We start from the raw sequence: 24,056 nt of genomic DNA on the forward strand, positions 1-24,056 counted from the left end.
GAGGACGGGGTCCCATGGGACTTCCTGTGCCGCTACATCTGCTGCCCTTGCGCACGCACAGGGGAATCGCTCCGGGCATCTCATTAAAGCCTCTCCTATGTCTTCTTATCCCCTTGCCCGTGAGACCTCTGCAGCTTCTCCCGGTGCACGGACAGGCTTTGTGAGAAACGTTTAGCAAATATTGATAGTTCTTGGCGCAGAGAGGAGATCAAAGGGAGAGGAGAAGGGGCTGTCTAAAAGGAGAGGGGGAATAATCGGTGCACAGTGCTTTCATGAATGATTTATGCTGTATAAAGTAGCCTATATCTTGGGAAAAGGGCATTCGGATTTTCTTGTGTCAGAGTTTGAGTCTTCAGGTCTGGTTTTCCCATCAAACTATAGTTCCAAAAATAAGAGAATGCAAACATGTGTTTGGAATCTAGTCAAGTCATTTACAGTCTAAGTGAGTCTAGATTTGGACTTATCAGTGGTTTGATCAGTTTAACAAAGACAGCAAAAGTCCAGGAAGTGTGTCTTAAAGCAGGTTGAAAGCAGAAATATATTACTCATGTCCAGTGATAGAATGGAACTAAGTACATTTACCTAATTTGGAGATTTTAAATTAAAATGTTTGTGATAAACTGAAGGATGGAAGTGTTCCTTTACCGCTTGAAAAGATTATCCAACCTTGAAAGTAATATTAACTATCTAAAAACCTATTTGGATTATGAATGCATCGTCACAAGGCTGTTTTTTATAAAACTCTTTTTATTAGTATTTTTCAATATACAGAGGACAGTCAATTATACATGTAGCATGTAAACCAGCACATCAAGGCAATAAGTGTTACAATCAACCCCTCCCTGATACTACCACTCCAACCTGTTTTCATCCAGGGTCACAGCTAACAAAAAAATAAAAATAACATGTACAGAAAAAGATACAGGAAAGGTTCATAGATACATACATAAAAATAGGAATAATACAATAAATAACAATAAAATAAAACTCCTTATCCAAGACAATGCAGTGCATGTCAGGTTTCGGTGAGAAGGGTGTCAAACAGGGTTGTTTTTCTGAGCTCATGAAAAGTTGACTTTCTAGAGATACAGGGTTCTCACGAGACTCTGAATATGACTCATTGCAGCTTACACTATCCAACTGTATATAAAGGAGTTCAAATGAGCACAACTGTAAACAACTACAGGATCATATTCAACAATGAAGCAGTAATATTAACACAAAAATATCATATGCTAATTCTTTATCTTCATTGGCCAAAAATAGACAGAATTATTCTCTTTTTTTTCTAGTCTGGAAAATAAGGTGGAAAATGATAACAGATATACTAGAGTTTCAGTACTTTGGATAGCAACAGACTCTCGGCCTGTCATCCTTTACGGACTCAACAGAGATAAATGGTTCTTTATGGACTTGTTTTAATCAGTACCTCTGAATAGAGGCACCAGTAAAAAAGAGGAAAGACGAATGTTACTGCAGCAGCAGAGCTGTTAAAAATGTCTATGTTTGCCAGCAAAGTTAAATGACTAAAGCCTGATGACTTTTACAGTCCCCCAAACTCCTGGACTGCAGTTGGCAATGAAACACAAGAGGCCAAAATGAAAGAGACAGAGCAAGACAGTAAAGAAACAGAGAACCAGAGGAAATCACACAGTTGCTCTTACATTAAGGCCTTGAGAGTCGTTTTCCTTTTTAAAGATCCATTCGAAGGCAGCATTTTCCCAAACTGGCAGCATTTGTCTGACTGGTCAAGTGGTCCTAAACATTTCACAATTTTTGTAAAGAACTGTTGAACTGTTGAGAACCACTTAATCAGAGGGACCACAAGCTTCCTCAGGGAAAAGTCTGTCCTTCAACTGTTGTCTCCACTAGAATAAAAACAAACAGAAGACAGAATTAGTTTCCTGAAATGATCTGTAGGTAGTGAACACATCACTACGTCGGATTTGAAACAAGTCCCTGAAGAAATCTACAGAGATGAGTAGTCAAATCTGTGCTTACCTGGGGAAGGTGAGCTCTGTCCTCGTGGTGTTGTTTCCTAGGTGCCATCCCAGCCCAGACTGAATCACTGCAGAGTCTCAGCTCTTTATATACTGTTTTGGGCCAGGTTCATACAAGTCTCTCATTCAGCGAGGAATGAGGCCCATGCTGGTCCGACCGGCTGAGCTGGGTTCCAGCAATGAGCGCGGCAGGGTAGCCGCCCTCAAGATAGAGATAGCAAATACCAGCCACTGCAGACGGAGAAGTCACATGGACGTATGGAATTTGTAATGTCATCTTTGTCTTCTTAGTTTCTCTCATTTCTTGTTGATTTATCTCACACTCAGACAGTGAGAGTTCACAGAAAGCTCTACGTTTGGGTTTGATGTAGAATCAGTTCTAAACGCCCAATGCAGTCACAATGAATCCAATTATTATTCAGAACACATCTCTTTAGAGAACACAAAGGGACTCTGTACACTAAGAAAAAATACCTTTAACAATTGGTTGGACGCGTGCTAATTTCACCAGAAACCATGTCAAATTGGAAATTGCTCAGGAGTCTTTAGCCAGGAGCAATTTATGCAGTTTCATGTGAGTTTCAGTTTCAGTAGCAATCACAGGAGACATGACTTTGATACAAGAGATTTATTTCTGTTGTTTTTCTTTTTTTTTACACAGAAGGAAGAAGACCATCCTTTACACTTTTTGTAAATACAACATCGGGACAATAACAAAGCATTGAAAACAGCAGGAACATTTTCATGTCATTTCGTTGCACTTTAAAATCACATTAATCACAGAAAATTCCCTTTTTAAAGCAAACAAAAGTAGAAATGTTTGACACCATTTACACATTACAGAACAAAGATAAGGAAAGAAAAGTAAGTTATTTGTTTGTGATCGTTGACGCAAAGTAAAAGAAAATACAGAAACTGGGAACTGGGAGTCTTCATCTGGCTCAAACAATAGTCTAAATTCCCCCAGTCCATCTCAGAGTGAGATATGCCACTCTTCAAGCTCGGTAATCAGTGCAGCAAACAGGCCGGATGAGTCGGAGAGGTGACTGCAGGTTTTGGTTGTACCTGTTTTAGCAACAGGAAATGGAAAGGGCAGTGGACAAGAGCTACAGCTGAATAACGTCCCAGATGCAATAAAGACAACAATATTTTCCCGAGTCAACATGATACTCTCTAGCATCTCACTGTAAAAATACCCATAAAAATAAAATCTGTGATGTACCCTGTAGTTTCAGATATTTTTTATATATTGCTACAGCAACACACACTACTTTGTAAAGTACTGTTACAGCAGTCAGAGATCTTTAACTCTTTTCGTACATATACAAATGTATTTAACAACCATCCTCCATTGAAGGAGTAAAGGGAGGTTTCAGCACTTTCCATGTTAAAAACAGGTGAATTTCACAATTATCCCTGATTGAACATTCACATTCAGGATGATAATATGTTTCTCCTTATAAATGCATACGTACACTACTGTGCAACAATCAAACATATACATAGTGTTGCCCTTTTTTGGGCATATTTTAGTGAAGGCAGTGTCTAAATAATGTTGTGCTGGCTTGGAGTTTGGAGGGAAACATAAGTAATGGCTTCAAATCAAAAGTCAAATCTAAACATTCGAAGTGAGAGCAACTCTGAAACTCAATAGGACGGTGTGTAGAGGACGGCTTGGGAGGAAGAGGATGCACATCGAGGAAGATGTAATGTAATGTAATGCTGGTGGAGGCAGCGTCAGCTCACTGTGCTGTCGGGGCGGCGATGAACTCGATCCCTTCGCTCTGCACGGAAACAACAAGAGACAGGATTAACAGGCAGCGCTGGAGAGGGGAGGGGTGTTTCAGTGCTCTTGACTACTAGTTTACACACACATACACGTCAGCCTATTGTAAAGCAGGCTACACAGGTTCAGCATTCACAGGCAGCAGAGGAAGTCAGATTTTATGTAGATTGCTGAAAAAGCAGAGAGGTCTGAGACATGCTTAGCCTAAATGTTGCTTCTCAAAACCAGGGCTGCAACTAACAATTATTTTAATTAAGGTTTATTGTTGTGTTTTTCAATTTAAAGAATCTAATATGTATCCAAAAAAATCATAAAGTATAGAAAAAAGGCCTGTCACAATCTCACAGGACTGGATTTATGATGGTATAAAAAAAAAGGGGAAAAACAGAAATTACTCACAAAATACATTTTTCATTTATCATGGAAAGATAATTTCTGATTCAACTAACCTATGAATCACTTTATTCCGTTTTTAGAAATGTATTTGCAAAAACAATGACCAGTTTTCCGCTAACTCTTTATCAGACCATATTTCTATATTTTAATGCATTTTACTACATAGGCCGTTGGTGGTTAGCACTGTTGCTTGTCCCTTGTTTTGAACACCAGCAGAAACAACTGAGACCTTTTTGTGAAGTGTTTGACTCTGCCTCGTGTACAATGCATGCTGGGAAACACAAGGCAAAACTCTGGGCAGGATAATCAGTTTATAATATGGATGAATGGACGGTTGATATTACAGTAGAGATGCACCGATTGCAATTTTCTTAGCCGTTTCCAATTTCCGTTTCTTAAAAAGTCTGACTCGCCATTTCTCTTTGTAGAACGATAATTGATATAAACAACAATTTTCTTTAATGGAAAATTAAATTGCAAATTCATACATATTGGAGAAGAGTCATGGAAAACGTTGTATGCTCTGAATGTAGGCCTACAGAGCAAAACATAAGTGAAAATTAGCTCGGCACAGAAATGTAAATCAAGCTGATAGTTCGATGCATCTCTGAAAATAATATCATAGCAATAGTAATAATAACAATAATAGGCACAAGGGTATGAAGGGGTTTTCATACTCAATATGGGACATGCACAAACTGGGAAACACACATACAGTACATCTTATTTACCTCATCATCATCATCATATTCATCACATTCATTAAATTCACCAATTACGGTCTGAAATTACACAAAACAAACATGTAATTAAAGGTGGGGTAGGTAATTTTGGATAAACCAGCTCGAGTGCGCTGGAATTTGAAAATACACAGCCGGAACAAATCTGCCACTTCCTTACAGAGCCCCTCCTCCAACACACACGAACGCGCACATGACCAATGAGGGCACGAGATAAGTTTGTGCACAGATGGAAGGCTGACAGGCAGGTAGGCCATCCAGTTATTTTAGCCAGGCCGGCTCAGATGATTGGTCGTACTTTTTACAGTATTACGGCTTCCACAGATGACATTTTTTTATGGATTTTTTGTCAAAGCACTTAAGATATTCATTGCTATCGGGATGTTAAGAGCATTCCATGGAATATAACAAAAAGTGTATCTCGAGCCGGTTTCTCAAACTTACCTACCCCACCTTTAAGAGGAAATTATAGACAGAATGACATCAATCTGAGAGTTACATTGGTGTGAAAGTAGGTGATTATGTGGGTGAAATATGAAGCATGGAGGTTTGAAGAAGCTAGAATGAGGGATACCTTTTTTTTGAGTTGGTGTAAAAAGGCCACCATTTCCTTTTTGCCAGCAGCCTCAGCCTGTGAGAGGTGAAACATGAGAGCATAATGAATAAGATGGGGTTTCACTTTATGAACTGTGTTATTAAAGTATTCCACTTCATATCACACCCACCACTTGAATTGCTGACTGCCCGTCGTAGCCTGGTTTATTCAGATCGGCTCCGGCAAGGCTCCAGATTTCCAGGCCCTCCATGTCCCCGTTGGCTGCCAGGCTGACACAGGACATGACATGAATTATCACAGCAAAGGGTTCTGTTTACCAAATTAAGAACTAAAAACAATCAAAAAGCCACTGGGGTGAAGAACAAGTTGCTGTGTTGACTGTTCTGGAACTTGTCCAGCACATCAAGGCAATAAATAAATAATGCTGAACTTCTTGACTTATCGTTTTGTTTTAATAGCTAGCAAGCCATGCTGATCATAATTCAACTTAAGGTGTGTTTCTGAAACTGTAAATTGGATCTCTCTTGACAAAACCTGTTGGGTGTCTCAGTGAGATGAATAACAGGAGCATACTGTGTGTCGTTCTATTGAGACACAGAACAGATCCGAAGCTATGCAGCCGGGGAGCATTCCTACAGTTTGTGTAACAAACTGGTTGAACCTGTGTCAGCTATGTAGGATGGGTCACTGAGATAATGGCTGATCAACAGAGAATTTGTGCCTGTTTATGTGTGCAATTGTTTCAAGACGTGCTTTGTGTGTCTCACCTGCACAGTTCAGTTCCTGCTTCCTCCAACTCGTCTCTGGAGAAGTGCGCTCCGGTCTTTCTCAGCAGCTTCACCACCTCCTTTTGCCTAAGTTAGTGAGAAGACATGCGAAAGAGTTATATTCTTGATTCTCTATATGTGATATATTATCATTCAGTTAAAACCAGCATATACTGAAATCATAACCTCTTAAATGCTTTTAAGAAAGTCAAAGTCAGGAAACAATATCTAAAGGAGAGTTGATAGCGAGTTGATAAAAGTAACATATGAGAAACAGACCATATCTCTAAGACTTCCTACTGATACAGTTTACAAGTATTTACCCTCTTTAAATGGTCACACATGCAGAGCACACAGTGGGTGTTTCTCAATGTCGAGGAAAGCTGCTCCAGAGCCACTATTTCAAGGATGCTACGTCATAGAGTGCCGCCGAAGGACTGTTCCAATGTCCAGGATACTTGGAATTCTACCGAGGCCGGCGTCCTTCGTTGCAGGAAATTTCGAGGCTGCACAGACTCCGCGGTCTTAAAATCCCCACAATGCTTTGCGCACGGACCAATTTCCAAAATCTTTGGTGGAAAATGTAAGGCGGGGCCTCTCATATGACGCACACCTGCACACTTGCTAGCCTGTTCCATTATTCGTTTTCCGAGGCTAGGAGGTATTCTTGCCTCGCTTCTGAAGGAACTCACTCGGAGGTACATGTGCTACCAAGCAAGCCTCCTCGACATTGAGAAACACCCAGTGACATTTGAAATTTGTTCTCTGCATTTAACCCATCCTAGTACCAGGAGTCTAGTACTAGACTCCTGGTACTAGACTCCTAGACTCCTGGTACTAGACTCCTAGTACCAGGAGTCTAGTACTAGGAGCAGTGGGCAGCTATTGTACAGCGCCCGGGGAGCAATGGGAGTGAGGGGGGAAGGGGGGTGTCCAGTGCCTTGCTCAAAGGCACCACGGCAGGGCCCAGGAGGTGAACTGGGACCTCTCCAAGTAGCAGTCCACACTCCATATTTTAGGTCTGGTCAGGGACTTGAACCGGCGACCCTACAGCTCCCAGTCCAAGCCCCTACTGACTGGACATCACATAGATGTAAAGGAAACCAGTTATGTTTTACTCCCTAACATACATTTTGTATTTTGTGTGATTTATCTGCTTATCGGTACACATTGTAAGCACTGGACTAAATAGTTAACAAATAAATAAAAAGGAAATACTTGGAAAAGTGAGAGATTTCTTTTTCTTTATGGGTTTACAAGTATTATTAAAAGTATCATTATTTTCTAATTTATCTTCCAATTGTCTACACTCAGTTTGTTAGTGTATTGGCAAGAATACATGCATTAGGTAGTTTTAACTCCCTTTAGGAAGACTAGATGCCGTTGGCAGCGATTGTAGTTTGGCATGTAAAAACAAGTTCCTTAGCCCGTGCATGAACACCCACGCAGGAGTCACCTGCAGTGACACTTGTGGTGACAGGAAACTTTCATTACGACAAAAAGACTTTAAATAGGTTTCTGAGCTGCGGGGATGAGCTGCTTGGCTTGCTACAACATTAGTTAACCTGCAGTTGAAATGAATGCTAAAGTGTTTAAAAGGTCTCCATAGGCACAGTCACGTAAAGAACTAAAAAGTTTTTTTTTTTAAACATTCTGTAGAGGTCGTAAAGAAGCCAGTATCTCTCATCTGTGAAACTGGGAACAGGTTGGTGGAACTGGTTTAGGGGACACTCCCCATATTTGTTCTTTCACCCTTTTTTTGTATGCTTTCCGCCACTCCTTATATGGGCATTGTGCTGTGGTGCACTGTGAAATTCAAAGTGTATCAGACATGGTGTCATCCTTACGGCTCAAACTCAAAACTCCAGTTCTATGACTTACTGTCTTTTCATGATATAAATGTAGACAGGGCAAAGCAAGCAGAGGTGTGTAGCATCGGAAGTGTAACGACAGGTGTTGACGCTCCGATGCATCCCTCCACCATCACAAAGGAAACAAGTCCACACTTGCAGTACCAACCGTTAAAATAGGACAACAGCCATTTGGCTCAGCTTAGGCAAATACAACGATTTCACCCTGAGGCTTACACTATAACATTAAGAGCGGCTTTCCCCTGATAGACATTCAGAGCAATGTCAACGAATGACATGGAGAAAAAATAAATAACTTTGGTAAAAATAAACAGCGTCTTAGCTGACAGATGACAACTAGCCTAATTAGTTTATAATTATTGTTTGGCCTCTATACTCCATTAGAGTTGTTCCCCTGGTTCCCTCCCCCACCCCCCCCCCTGACAGCTGCAGCTCCCTTTCTGTCATTTACTCAGAGCCAGAGTCCCTACCTAGCAGCAGCTCATTTAATCAACTCCCTTCTTTAGCAGCAATTAACAACATATTTTCAAGAATACTCAAATGGCTGCTTGTGGACAAAGGGGAATTTTAAATGTGTTTGCAATTTCATGGATTCCATTACTACTTAGAGAAACAGCCCTTATTGTTCAAAATGAGGCGAGCCGTACCTGAAGCGGACAGCGTTGCATAGGGGTGTGTCGCCGTAGCGATCTTTAGCATAGACTGTAGCTCCATGACTCAGTAGGTACTTCACCAGTTTCAGGTGGCCCTCACAGGCGGCAATATGCAGCGGCGTGCGTCCATCATAGTCCCCCAGAAACAAGTTACTGCCCTGTGCGAGAGACAAACATAAAGAGAATGTTAACATACTTCACCTGGTGATTAAAGGATAGAAATTAGTTTATTTTATTTAATATGGATATCACAATAGCATTATGTATGCATGAGGACTAGATGCCCTGTGTTAATTGTTTCAAGCAAAACCCTCATAAACAAAACTTTTTTAAATCCATAAGTCTACACTAATGACAGGTTTCTACAGGGGTGTGGGAAATGTGTTTTTTCTCTTTTTGCCATGGTTAAATACTTATTTTAATAACATTACATTTGTGATGCACTCTTAAATAAGATGTTTGATTTGTTGGCGATCTACATTTTTCTTATTAACACAGATCACTGTTCCTTTATAATAATGATCATGAACACTGTAATTTACAATTAATGTGACTCAGTTTAGGATATATGTACAAATATTACGAGACATACTAACACATTGCTGTTTTTAATGGAATGGTTGACAATGTAGAATATGACCAGCCTTATAACTTTAATTATCAGGGTGACTTTTTAAACCCCCTTTACTGTTCAGCAGCACATGAGAACAAAGGGAAACAAACCCTAACCCATAAATAAGGAGTATTATGATGAATGAAAAACAAAAACATATGTAAAAAGCTCATCAAAAGCAGGGAACATGTTTTATTATAAAAGGATTTGAGAAGTGTGAACATAGCATAATCACATTTGAAAAGTGTCTATAAAAACATCACGCTTATTCCATCGCAAATGCATACAAGTCGAGCCACATACACCGAGGAACACGTGACGCTGGGGCGGCTCTAGGCCTGCCTTACCAGTTGGGCCTCATGTTTTGTTCTGCTGGGCGCCTGTTTGTTTCTCTGAACCCTCTAACACAGGAATAGTGACCCTGGATTTTTGTTGTTGAACCATCAGTTTGAAAGGTTCACCTGTGTGCGTTGACCCTACTAAACAAATATAATCCAGATAAGGCTGGAAAATGCTGCTCTATTGGCAGAAGAGTTGAGTGCGTTGCTGTGTTTAGAGTCTCACAGCCCGATACAGGTGGATATATTAATATTGGTGATGACAGCACAGGGCATTTCCCTATACACGGTGTTTATGAAATAGTTATTAAATATATTATTTAGTTATCAACTTTATTATTGGTTAGCATTGATAACAACATGTGCAAACACATACACAAAAGTAACCCCCTTTACCACCCCTAATAGCACCAAAACACACATTACAATTGGCCTTCATAGATCAAAATTGAGAATAAAAAAATATATATATGGAGGATATATATATGGAGGATATATATATGGCGACTCATTGGCTTCCTCTGGGCGACCAGGCGACCCCGGGCTATGACCTATTGTTTTGAAGATGAGAACTTTCACTTTGTCAATAAGGGTTTCCATTTTTTAGCAAACAAGTGCAAACAGTTGATCCTTATCAACTGTAGTGAAGTTTGTAGTGTTGCCTACCATTTCCTTTAGGGCTTCCAAGGCTTCAATGTCTCCGATCTTAGCAGCAGCACATGCCAGAGGGGGGGGTCAGGGCATCACGGATGGCTTCCAGCTCCTGAACACACCACAGACTCCATCAGAAAAACTGCAACTTGACCGATGTGTAAAAATGAATCAACTTTGGCTTTTAAAGGTTTCTAAATATTCATGATCATTGCCTGGATTTCTATGTAGGTTGAAGGTTCTTTTGTCAAATTGTGCAAAAAGGAAAACAATGTTTTGTTAATAATCCTAATGGCTGTTTTTTGGGTGAAGTGATAGTAATATACTGTAGTAGTCACACTGTTTAGGTCTGTGTATAGCCTTACCTCCTTGCAGCTGATGCTCAGGGACTTGGCGATGACCTGGATGAAGCGGCTATCGCTCAGACAAAGCTTGGCTCCTGCCAAGTCAGCGCTCATCTCACCTCGCAGGTTCTGAGCCATCATCTGCACAGGGTAACACAAAACATCCCTTATGATTATTATTGTAATCTACATGGTGATCCAATTTTGAATGTAGGCACCAACCTTTTTCTTAGCATGAAGAGTTATATCTTTTTTGGCCAAAACGTAGGACAGCTTTGACAGGGCCGCCTCTGGAGTCATGTCCCCTCCAGCTATCAGCCCTGCATCCATCAACACCTGAGAAGCCAAAGGTACATATGACGTGATTGATTCCTTCAACTGGACAGTCTCCTTGTTTTCTATGTAGGAAATTAATGATTCAGAAAATGTAGTAAAAACTTGAAATGCACTGATCAACCGGCCGGTGATCGTAACAGTTTGATTTCCTGCTTGACTGGCCTTGACGGTGACTGGGTGATAAGCCTGGGGTTTGGAAATTCTATGCAGGCGAAATTCACACGCATGCATGAACATGCAATTTCCCATTACAAAATGTTTGAGTATGCTGTCAATTATCGTTCTTATAAAGAAAAAACATTGGAATAAGGCAGGTAAGACTTTAGAGAGAAATTAAATGTGTAGTTTAAATGGGTCGGGCGACTTGCCTTGCCGGTGGCGTAAGACGCGGACACAGTCCCCCTCAGACACTGGGTGCAGTTGATGATGATGACTCCATTGTCGGTGGCCTTCTTCAGCACGGCCAGCAGGTGAGGACGGTTGTCGGGGGCATTTCCGCTGCCATACGTCTCCAGGACCACACCCTCCATGGGCGGCTGCAGGAAAGCTTTCACCTGGACACAGACATATAAAGGATTCCAATTACAAACCCCAAAGATTTATTGATTACTGAACTGGCTTCTCAGCTGTGTAGAATCAAATTGGGAAATTAGTATTCCATGTTATCTTTCCTGCAGCTACTTTCACTGCAATGCATAAGACCATCCACTCTCCTAAAAGCCCATCTGGTGCCGCCTATGCAACCAGTATCTCAGTCGCTGGTTGGCTGGCACCAGGAGGCCCTACACCACATCATTAGCCATGGCATATGACTAGAATGGCTGATGACTGAAATGGCAGGAAGGAGAGCAATTAATCTGAAGGTGTTAGCAAGCATAAACTCACTTGGCAAGACCAAAGCAGTTACCATAAACTGTGAGAAGAATGTGACATTAAATGTGCCAGGCTCGGTCAGTATTTTTTGATGTGATAGCAGTTTGACAGAAATGTTTTGATGCAGATTACCAATGAAGCTCTCGTAGAGCAGAGACAGCGGGCGCATGAGAGCCTGGTGTCTAATCAAAACAGTGCCTCATAAAGGCAGTTAAAGGCTGTAAGGAAATCTTGATAGCCAAGCTGGGCAGCGAGAGCAGATTGAGATAGTAAAGTCACTCTCCCAACAGCCTCTGCAGGGGGAGGTGCAGCTAAATGTTACAGTATCTACCCCAATCCTCCCTCTTTACAGGGTGATTGGTCATGGCCAATAACTCCTTCTCATCTTTCTCTGGGCTGAGCTTTGATGGCAGTTTACATGACCGGGAAGGTAACGGAAGACGGGTAATAGCATAATTAAATTAAAGTTAACTATATTTTATTACAGGTAGACAAAACAGCAGTTTTGAGCAGTCAGTTACCTCTGAAGAGCATATATTTTATTACATGTTAATATTGTATGAAGAAACACGTTGTAATATGCAACCGCTACAATATTTGAGAGTATTTACTCTTTGTACAATTTGACTAAATATAATCTGGTGTTGATTTTAAGGCATTTCTTACTAAAAGATAATGAAAAGATATCAGATTACACTCTTAAAGGTCACCTATCATGCTATTTTTAGACAAGGTCTCAGATATATAAAAATATATAAAAAACATGTCTATGAAGTGTTTTGCTCAAAATACCAAACAGATCACCCATTCTAGCCATGCCTCATATCCCTCTATTTCACTTCCTGTTTCAAAAGTGCTGATTTTGGATATAAAGCTTTAAAAACAAACAAAAATTGATAAAAAAAGAGGGGCGGAGATTATGCCTGCTCATGCGGGAGATACTGCCGTGATGAAACGCCATATCATGGATTATCAAGGATTATTTCTGAAACAGTATGGAGCTCAAAGGCTTTCTCTCTTGCCGGTTATACCACAAGGTGAGTTTCTTTTTATTTCCTGCTTCTTCACACACATGCTCTCTGCCGTACAGGTTAGCTCCGAGTGTTAGCGATGCTAATGTAAACACAGACCATATTACGTCTAAAACAGTCGGGCATTGTTTCTGATAGCAACGTTTCTGATACAGGGTTCCTGCAGGTTTCACCAACTCAAATTTAAGACTTTTTAAGACCTTTTTAAGACCACTTTGAATAGAATTTAAGACCTATTTCACGGCAAGAAAGTATGAAGGAAAATTGTTATGAAAGAAGAAATACGTCCCATAATTACTTTCAAAGTAAATGTATTCACGTTCAACATAAGAACGATGACTGAACATAACAACACACAGAACTGTGGAAAAACAGGAAAAAAAGAACTGCCTAACCGTGAAAGAGTGTTTGTGTGTGTGTGTGTGTGTGTGTGTATACTACAATCTTTCATCGTTGCTGTTGTAGGATTGGTGTTTAGCTACGGTATTTAGCGTCCACAGCACCTCCACTTTTAGGGTTGACGTAGACCCAAACGTCGCCCAGAGGCAGTGGTCGCGTTAACCGAATATTTTCCGTCTATGACGATTTTTTTTTTTAAGCAATGATGGAAAAATCTGAAAGCAGTCTGTCATTTTGACAGATTAGAACAAACTCGGAACAGCGCAAAAGTTTCCCCGCAGCGAGGCTTCGGTGTTATGCCGTGTTATGCATGCCCTCCAAGAAGGAAATTATATAGTTTCCAAACCGTACTTTACCGTACAAACCATTGAAATGTCTGGGAGTTTTTGCTTTACGCTGTGCGCGCACCCGCGAGGTGCATGCATGCATCTCTCGGCGGGCATTCATAACACCGGCGCAACGGTTCACGAGCGTGCTCTCGCTAGCTGAAGCTTGGTTGCTAGGTTACTAGCTGGGTGTTCTCCGATAAGGGGCCGGGGGGATGCAAAGTTAGTGATAACTGGTTCCATGTTGATTTATTTCAATACAAATTGTTGGGGGGAACTGAAAGGCTATTACCGTACTGGTTACTTTGCAGCCCGGACATTTTCCCCAAAACACATTTAGACGTGATCGCAACACAGAAGTAGCCTACTTTTCAAATCCAATCATTTATAAATAAAAATACCTTTTAAATCATATTTAAGACCTTTCTAATTGTTTTGATCATATTTAAGACTTTTTAAGGCCTTCAGACCCCGCGGGAACCCTGTGATAGTGCTGTGGGTCTGCATTACCGATATGACGTCATATCGGACGCAAATCTGGATCAGCTCCGTTGTACACCCGTTTTTAGAGATTTGGGTACGGAGGAAAAGAGAGAGGGTTTTATTTTCTGAGTTCCCTGACACACCGGGGACACATATTTATGTACAAAAGACATCAAAAAGAGCATTTTGCATGATAGGTCCCCTTTAAGGGTTGTTAATTTAAGTGTGTAATTATATTTGAAATGATAGAGGAAACACATCAATCGATAAGCTGCTGAATGAATTCCCCTAAGAGAAAAAACCCTATTCAATTATTCGGTTGTGTGTCACATCAACCAAAGCCCAAGGTCGACGAGTAACCTCTGGACATTAGTTGGCTGTGGCAGACAGAGTAAATATCTGTGGTCCAGTGCAGACACTTACAGTAGCAGAAGTGATTCCTGGGAACAGCCTGAGCAGCCCCACGTTCCTGTTCAGCTCAGTGCTCACATGAAACTTTGCTGTGGTGTTTGCTCTCCACACTGTATCCCAGTTGACTGAAAACAAAGAGTCAAGACAACAGATTAAAGTGAAGAGAAGTGATTTAATGTCAGGGTGATGACGAATTCCACTACTGCCTTACTTGTGATGTCCACTTCAGCACAGGCCAGAGGAGCCAAGTTAGGAGATGCGAACGCATTGAAACTCCCAGCATCCACCTTGGTAGATCGATTCCCTCTGTAGAGGTTGTTGTAGAAATACAAGCACACCTGAATTGGGAAAGAAAATCGGTTTTATGCAGCAGGAAATAACATACATGAACAAAACACACGTCAGAGCAAACACTTAAATCTGTTTTTTGGTACGGTCCCACAATTGAGGAAAGACAAAGGATAAAATGCTTACGGCATTTTGTACATTGATAGATAGATAACCGTCAAGTGTTCTTTATGTATAGCCTTTGTTTCTCAGTATTGCGAAACACTGTCATTACAAAGCATTCTCAACAGACAAGTAGTTAAAGAGAGCTTTTGTATGCTTCTGAATACAAAAATCACCGTTTTTTTTGTCAACATAAACATATAAATTAGGTCAGGTAATTTAGAATGAATGTATAAATTATATATAAACCCCACACATGTAAAATATTGATAGAAAGAGAAGGAAAGCTCACTAAGGAGAGTGGTAATCTCCTATTAACTCTGTTTTGTCTTCCCAAACACAGCACATTTGTAATGCTCCCTCAATGAGATTGTCAAATAAATGTCTCTTTAATCATATATTGTTATGGGAGTATGATTTATGTCCCCTCTTCTCACCTCAGGAATGACAAAATGGCCAGCAATCAGCAGCGCCCCCAGCAGGTTGTCTCTGCCATCATTCCTCATCTCATAGATCGGCACCTGAAGACAGAAAGTGTCTTGTCTTAAAAGGGCATTAAAAAACGTAAAATGCTGCAGGCACTTTTTTTGTAAGACCGTACCTGTGATCCGGTGACAATGATTGGTTTGCCTAAATGTTCACACATGAAGGACAGGGCAGAGGCAGTGTAAGCCATAGTGTCTGTGCCGTGGAGGATCACAAATCCATCGTAGTTTTCATAGTTTTTCTAAACAAGACAAAAAAGACCATGTAATGTGGATCATTTTCGAAGCCGACATGAATACAATCATCATTTCCTGGAATATTATATTGTGTATTTCATAAACAATATCAATTATTTAAAGGTGGGGTAGGTAAGTTTGAGAAACCGGCTCGAGATACACTTTTTGTTATATTCCATGGAATGCTCTTAACATCCGGGGCTCTGTAAGGAAGTGGCAGATTTTTTCCAGCTGTGTATTTTCAAATTCTAGTGATCTCGAGCTGGTTTCTCTAAAATTACCTACCCCACCTTTAAGGAGTCATTCATTACTAAATGTTTACAGTATAAGTGATTAGGTGTTTGTTGAGGTTATCCAAAACATAAGAATAAAATGAAAGTACCTCAATATCCTTTCCTATTTTACCCCAGTCATCTGTAGTCATATTGGAGGAGTCCAGCAAGGGTGTGTACTCCATAATAGTGTAGACTATTCTCTTTTTTTCCTTACTCAGCCTGGAAGAGAGAGAGACATTTATGAGTTGTTGTCATTACATTCACTATAAACCAAAAATTAAACATGACAAACAGTAAAAGGTTTTAGTCTTTGCATTCGACGATGTTCACTCCAAAACACATAAAGGGCACACGGTTAAACAAATCATTATTATCTTCACTGTGACAAATGGTTATTTGTCCTCATTGTGCTTGTATAACAAAGTTGGAAAGAGTTCTTGTTAATTTTGAGAAGAGAGTTTAAAGAAAGGATAGGAAAACACTATAAAACCAGCTGACTTTATGAAGCGAGACAAAGTCTATTTAACCGGGCCTTCTGTCTCGGCAGCAGGGTGCCAAAACCTGTTTCAGACACACACAGAGAATGTGTAGTAGTGTAAAAGGGAGGGGCATGTTGGCATAATGTTAAAGAGAGCAGCACTTTGAACTTTGCAATTTCCCTTTCCACCATAAAGACCTAATGTTCTGTGGAGCTTTACTGTGTATTGTAAATACAAGCAAAGCTGAGGGACATTAAGGGGCCGATTTGACTCATCTCGAAGGTTATTTAGAAACAACATATCAGGTTAGGGCATGTTTCATTTTCATTCCAATTACAAAGGAGGGAGTCTTTCATGTATACATATTTATGTCGTCTCTAAATGGATTTCAACTGGGGTGTCTCCGGGCCCCACCTGCGACACTCCGTGTAAAGTAGCGTGACTGGCCAAACAGCCATGGAAAGATTTCATTTTTAATCTCCCTTTTAACGAAGCAGGGTGGGACAACCCCCACAGTACCATAGGGCAGCCTTATAGCGCCAGGAAGGGAGCTGAATGGAACAGCGGGGGGGACAAGAAGCAGGCCCCAGTTCACCCAACCAGGGGTCCTACAAGCCCTCTTCTAATTAGTCTTAGGTCCAAACCACGACCCTGAAACATATGTTGTTGATAATCTTGAAATCAAAGTGCCACAAGAAACTGTGGAAGAGACTATTCAAATAACCAATTATTCATCTATCTGGCAGTTTACCCTAAGGTGTACTACACATTAGCATACCAAGGCTAAGATGCCTTATAGCTTAAGAATAATGAATTTCTATGTATGTGTGGATAAGAGTGGGGGCTCAAGACGTGGAAGAAGAGAGTTGGGGGGGGGCAAACAGCCTGGTGGCATTGCCTCTCATCAGCACATGAATAAAGGTTTTCAATAAATCAATAAACTAATTCCCTCCTTCAACATGAGCTGCATACTATCAACAGTATTAGACTTGCATATAAGCCTACTTTAGTTGATCCTAATATTATTCCAACTAAAGGGTTAGCAAATATTAAAAAGTAGAACATGCTCTCACTCCAAAAAACAAAAGGACCTCTAATTTATGTTAACATTTAATAAATATTATAATTAGCAAATGTTTAATATTAGTCAAACCACACAGCTGACGGTGTGTGAGCATTTAGGGTTGAATACAGTTCAACTGAAAAGGCTTTTCTACATCATTTGTATAAACCTATATCAGTATAACACTGCCTGATGTATGGATAGCTTAGCTTTACCATACACCCCTATGCCGCTCTGTCGATTTTCACAGTGGCATTCAACATGAAGGGGGTATGGAAATTAGTGAGTAAGGGTAAGTGTCTGGGAGAGGTGCCCCCACTATAACTGACAATTAAGAGGCCTGTCAATGGGGGCTCCACTCCCACTGCTCCACAGCACATGCACCAGACAGGAAGACACCATGGTTTAAACAAACAGTAATAGAGTAGATTAGCCTTGTGGTTCCTAGCTGCTTTTAAAAGACAAAACTTCTAAAAACATAAGGTTATCTCAGCTGGGTTACTCCTCTGCCACATGCTGAAGAAGCTGTTTGTTAGTGACATTAGCAAGTGTAGAGTTAGAGAACAGAAAAATACTTCAGTCTCTGCACAGCTCTGTGTCCTTCCTGGTATTTCCTCCTATTAATAAAAGGCATGCATTTCCTGACAGGCAAGCACACCCAAACATTTTGTCTAAAGACATCAAACCACAGTGCAGGCACAAACAATGCAACCAGTGCTACAGCACCCGTGGTATTGATGGCCAGATTGGGGCGTTGGATTCCTGTTAAAGCAACAAAAGCAGTTTAGAGATATTAAAATGAGTCATGACAGTGAGTCTTTTCCATCCAGTCCATGCTGTTTCTGCTCCTACTGTAGAAACAAAACGACTTAGGCCTGGTTTAGCACTCAATGACAATAACTTTACATTAGACATTTTTCTGTGACATGTTTATGAGGATGACTTTAATGGGTATGTTTTAATAGCATCTATGAGAAAAGGTTCTTATATAAAAGACTTAAAGTAAAGGATACTAGACATACAATCATACTGTGAATCCTTACACCTAGGCAAGTGCATAGAAGTGTGAAGAGCAGAACATTATTGAACAGATTATTGTAACTTAATCAAAGTAAAGTTATAGCTATGTGCTGAATGAGTAGGGAGGAATTCTGGGTACACTTACGGCAGGACGAGGATGTTCTCAGGTCCATAGTAGTCGTACATGCCGGTCTGCTGGGCATAAGACTCATCGTGAAGGATAGGCAACTTCCGTAGGCTCTCAAAAAAAGCATTAGCTTTTGGAGCAAGCACTGTGGGTTATAGACATTTAAAAAAAAAATCATAATAGTATTTCATAGGTTTCTCTAATCAAGTTTCTTCAGTATCAGCTTAGGTGAATAATACAAAGGGTTTAAAATCATCTCAACTCCAAACATCGGTCTCACACTGAACCCTAGTGGTAAATGTAAGAATTATCATTGTTGCAGGGAGCTGGAAAAAAATCCAATTAATATTATAACAAACACTTCGAGGGACAATGAATAAGAAACATTTATAGAATATACAAATAAAAGTGAACAACTGTGAAACACTGGGCCCAGCACCACTGTTGCTGTATAATAGTTGTGGTTCAAGGCACTCTAAATTAAGGCTTGGACAAATGCTTCACTACTATTTAAACTGTATCGCCTAACTCAGTGGTTCTCAAATGGGGGTACGCGGACCCCTAGGGGTACGTTGGAGTACTGCAGGGGGTACGTGAGATTTATTTTATGTTAATGAAAAAACAACATAAGTAATGCATTTAAACAAACTACTAATAGTAGATTAACTACTTTATTCAAAAGTTTACAGTAATTCTGGATAATAAAATGGGAAAAATAAACGGGGTGCTCTCTTTTCCTCTCCCTCTCTCTCTCTCTTTCCCTCTCCTGACAGCCCGTCAGTCTCGTGCAGCTTGCTGAACCTGTACTAAGTGACCCGACAGTAAAGAATACATATATTTATAACTAGTTTAGCTAGTTCCAGAGTAGATAAACTAGCTAAGTGTGTTAGGTCTAACTCTTAGTGTATTTTGCTCCGCTCACCGGTCCGTCACAGCGGGGGAGCTGTGATCCGGAAGACCTGCGTGTTCTCCGTTATGATCTGATCTCTCTCTCGCGTCCGGTTATACTTCACTCGCGTTTATGTCCAAATCTATCAGATCTAGCTACTTCTAGTTAATTATATGACTGCCTGCTTATCAAAGGACCTAAACAATAAGCGATGCTTGGCAACGGCGTGTGGCCGCAAAGTATAGCGCAGCATTATGCATATGTTTGTATGAGGGGTTAAAATCCCATGCTCATAAAATGCTCATATATTTTTCTCTTCATTCCCCACACCCCAAAATAAATAAATATACCAATTTTAGGAAAAGTAACGAAGTTTGAGCAGTGTGGGTTTTATATTAACAGAGTTACACATATTTCAAAACGCGAAGTGTAATAATAACAGAATGACAAATATCCTCAGTGAAGCACAAGCCCATGTTTCTCACTACATTGTAAGTACAACTTATTAAAAAGATCAGTTCAATGCAAATAATGTCGTCTTAGCGTTATTGCATGATGTTAAAATTGGTTTGCCATGAATTTAGTGATGGATTGTAAACTTTTGAAATGTGGCATTTAAGTGTTACAAGGTTGTTGTTTTAATAAATCAGACACTGATGGTGCAGCGCCCTACTGTACCTCTTTATATAGGCTTTTTTCCCCAAAATTTTTTTTTGCGCTGACCAGGGGGTACTTGGCTGAATTTTCTTTTCAAAGGGGGTACATTATTGAAAAAGGTTTGAGAACCACTGGCCTAACTGGATGGTCCTCACTTACTATGCGTAGGATGCAGCATTGGTTTTTATTCATGTATAAAGCCATTTTAGGTAAGCTTCCATTGTACATATGTGCCAGATTTGCTCCAGTTTGTGACTCTTACAACCTCAGATCCAGTGCCTGGATACGGTTCCAGGTACCTGCTGTACGGACTGAGGCTGGAAAAAGGAGTCTTTTTTATTATGGTCAACAATGTGAAAGCCACCATGATGCAATAACACTGCTAATGTGAAATATACACATTTTACAATCTATTGTTGTTTTAATGTAACTGGCTGCTAATTCACATGCTTTTTTAATGCTTCTACTTATTTTAGAAAAGGTATGGTTGTGTAGTTGATTATATGAATCTATGCTTTGTCTGTGTATTTAATATGTTAGCCTAGTTTTTAATTGTCCCCCTTTATCTGCACTCTCACTTGGTTGTAACCATGTGAATTTAGGAACAACAAATAAAGGATTTTGATTCTGATTTTGACTACCTAAATACATTGAGTGAACATTGTGATTAATCTCCTGGTCATTTAATCAGATTTAGAGACAAGAATACATTTTTAAAATTACAGTATTGACAAAACAACAAACAGTATTGTCAAAAAAACAAACACCATCATGAGTTAAGTTAATACTAAACAATGTATACTGAGAGTAAAACATTGATAGGTGACCTTGGATGAAGGAGCCTGGTTCTTGAGGCTGATAGGGCCTTTGCATGTTATGTTTGCCTCACTACATGCTCCAGATGTTGCCCAATGCCTCATGTCATCTAGTTATTCATTGAGAGAATCTGTGGGGTCGATCTACATCCTGAGGGGCAGCTTGTACAGTAGTCGTGTCTTTGGCAGAGTACATCTAGGATATTCACAAACTTTATTTTAGTTGTCTGTTTTAGGTAGGGTCAAACTTTCTTAAAAAAGTGCTTCTTCTGCCAGGAGTCAAGAACTCCATAACATTTTAACTAGCTCGCTATAACCTAGCTTCAACTGTTTAGCTAAACTGTTTGCGTGACTATTTTTAGGATGCACACGCTCACATTACTGTCACGCAGGGCTTACTCGTGCCTCATGCTGTTGCAAAACAACAGCTTAAAGCAAGCAAGCTAGCGGGCTGCGATACTGTAAAACAACAACACTATGAGTTAAATTAGCCATACCCTTATCGTGAAGTGTCATCCCTATGGTTCCTCCGGTGTTGATAACCAGGACTCGTGCCTCTGGAGCGATTGGTGAAGGCTCAACGCTTTCAATCAAGTTGCAGATCGACAACTTTCTCCTTCGACATTTGAACAGCGGAATACTTCTTGTAGGACTAAGGGTAACATCGTTCATATCATTCAGATTCAGTGTAGGCTGTGACAAAGCCCTTGCAAGGGATGTCAGGTTGTTGCAGCTGGAGTCCGCCATGATGCTTCACCACCAGTGAGCCGGTGCTGCCGCTTTAAAGGAGCTTCTTGTAAGTGTTCACAACACGTTGCTATTCAAGTGCTGAGGACAGGCTGAGAGATGCTATCGCTTCTCCGGGCTTTTATACAACAACAACCAGCTTCCATCGTTACCATGTGATGAATTAAACAGAGGGTGGGTCCATAGTTTGAATCATATTCCAGTGTAATCTACACAGTATAGGACTATTCCTCATCTTAGACCCCTCACTGTATTTTTGCCCTTGAAAAACACTGCTGGACAACGTTTACTCTGACGTCAGTGTTGTGGGTGTGGCCTCAAGTGCAACAGGATTTACACTAAAACTACAGATTTAGTTTTTAATAATATTATATCTTAATGTTTACTACATCAAATACTGCAAATGTACATACAACAAAGAATATCCTAAAATAAAGTAGTGTAACCTCAGTGGTTAAAAGTAAGTAATGTTGAACAATTACGGTGAATGGTACTGGTTTTATTTATTGCAAACTTATTCTTCAATTTCATTATATCAGAGGAAAATATTGTACATGTTTTTATTTTCACATAAAACATCAATGAATTATCATTTGATAAAATATTACACTTTATATAATGATACTTTTACTTTATGTTAGCTTAATGCTTATCATTTTAACTTGACTTCACATTTTAGTGTGTCTTTTACTTGTAGTACTTGAGTATTTCGACACTGTTACTGCTACTTTTACTTACAATAGTCTATCTAAAGTGAAATATCTAATAACACCTTCCCCCCCAGCTGACATTTTATCCTTTATATTGTTTAAGATGTACCATATTTGTATGCTAATCAAGGATCCAGCCATGTATAGCCTATATTTGTTAGCTTGTAACCTTTGCTTGTAACTGACATTTCTGTGCTGTATCTCATGAAGTTAAGCTAAATCATAAACTTTATAACACGTTTCATTGCGGTAGACCTCTATGAAAGTTTGTATTTCACAAGCGAAATATATATTTTATGGATAGACTATATGCAATAATTTCATAAATGGTTGTAGCGGATAAATATCTTATCCTCTGATTTGGAATGTGATAAGAGCAATGGTTAGTCAAATGTTCAGCTTCTTCACCTAACACTGGGCCTCAGGTCACATTACAACAGCTTGTTCTGCCATCTCTTGGTTCAGGGCACAATCTGACCGGTCGTTCTAGGGACAGTTGTTAGATAAGAGTTGTAGTGGCTCCAACTTTCTAGGAAATGAGTGTTGGGGCTATAGGGAAGCATTCAGACCTCATCAAAAGACATTAGGGGCTCCTTGACTTAAATCAGCAGGAGATGCTTCTGCTGTTTTACACTAATGAGTTGCCTGTGAGGGGCCCACCACAAATTTACATAAGCATGGTTGCAAATGTTCCAACAGCATCATGCCACCGGATTTGGCAGAACTTTGCCATATTTGGTAAATAGCACATTTCCTCAAGTTTAACAGGAATACAATAGATGGTGTGTACACTGTGTCAACATCAATTTAATCCATCTGTATTTAAAATCCTCGACTGTCCATGGCCAATATCCAATACGACTTTGACGTAAGACATCAATTCAGTCTCTGGTAACTTCTTTGGTTTCAAGTTACCCTGCTTACATTAGATGTATTACCTGTCAACGTGGAATAATTAAGTGGAAATAATTGTTATTAAGTTGTTGCATTATAATAGTATAACAGGACATGCTGAATGTAAAAGTTATTACTGCTTTATTTCACTGCATCTCTTTACTCCTACAGCTTTTACTTGCATGTTTTATTGCAATGTTCATTTACATACGTGTATCTTATAATGACACAGCTGCAAAAATATCGGGTTGGCTTCCAGTATCAAGAAACAAATGTTTGATTTAAGTAATGATGTGCTATTTAAATAGTAATACTACAACAAACCTACCCCATTTCTGATATGTAGAAGGACTCATTAAAGAACATTTCTGTAAATCATTTATGTTTGTATTCTTGTCTGACATGTGTTACAGTATGTACTCCATCTGGGTTGTTCAGGAATGTAAACAATATTGATTATATGTATTGTTAAGGAACCATGATTCTGTAAAATAAATAAATGAGATTGTACAAATAATTGCATAAAGAAAAAGTTTGAAGTGTGGGTTCGCATGAGCATAATGTTTAAAGTGAAAATAAAAGTAATATTTTGGCAAAGAAAGATGTGGACTATAAACTTCCTACATGAGTAGTA

At 39.8% G+C, this 24,056-nt stretch overlaps 1 protein-coding gene and 1 long non-coding RNA gene across 2 annotated transcripts; both read right to left on the reverse strand.

Moving 5' to 3' along the window:
• Window positions 1-727: 727 nt before the first annotated feature.
• Window positions 728-2,086, reverse strand: LOC117479217. The gene is made up of 2 exons (XR_004555539.1): window positions 2,002-2,086; window positions 728-1,868 (listed from the first exon to the last, which is right to left on the reverse strand). It is a non-coding gene; the product is annotated as an uncharacterized LOC117479217 (long non-coding RNA).
• A 527-nt stretch (window positions 2,087-2,613) lies between these two features.
• On the reverse strand, window positions 2,614-22,097 carry aspg (asparaginase homolog (S. cerevisiae)). Its single transcript, XM_034126248.1, is given in 18 exon segments — window positions 2,614-3,784; window positions 4,914-4,964; window positions 5,497-5,553; window positions 5,648-5,747; window positions 6,246-6,332; window positions 8,764-8,927; window positions 10,387-10,452; window positions 10,454-10,483; window positions 10,737-10,856; window positions 10,938-11,051; window positions 11,420-11,605; window positions 14,587-14,699; window positions 14,786-14,912; window positions 15,462-15,545; window positions 15,626-15,751; window positions 16,129-16,240; window positions 18,729-18,855; window positions 21,569-22,097. Coding segments are annotated over 18 exon segments (1,956 nt in total). The 5' UTR covers window positions 21,819-22,097; the 3' UTR covers window positions 2,614-3,742.
• Between the last annotated feature and the right edge of the window lie 1,959 nt (window positions 22,098-24,056).

The sequence above is a fragment of the Trematomus bernacchii genome, unplaced genomic scaffold, assembly GCF_902827165.1.
Source record: "Trematomus bernacchii unplaced genomic scaffold, fTreBer1.1, whole genome shotgun sequence".
NCBI classification, from domain to species: domain Eukaryota; kingdom Metazoa; phylum Chordata; class Actinopteri; order Perciformes; family Nototheniidae; genus Trematomus; species Trematomus bernacchii.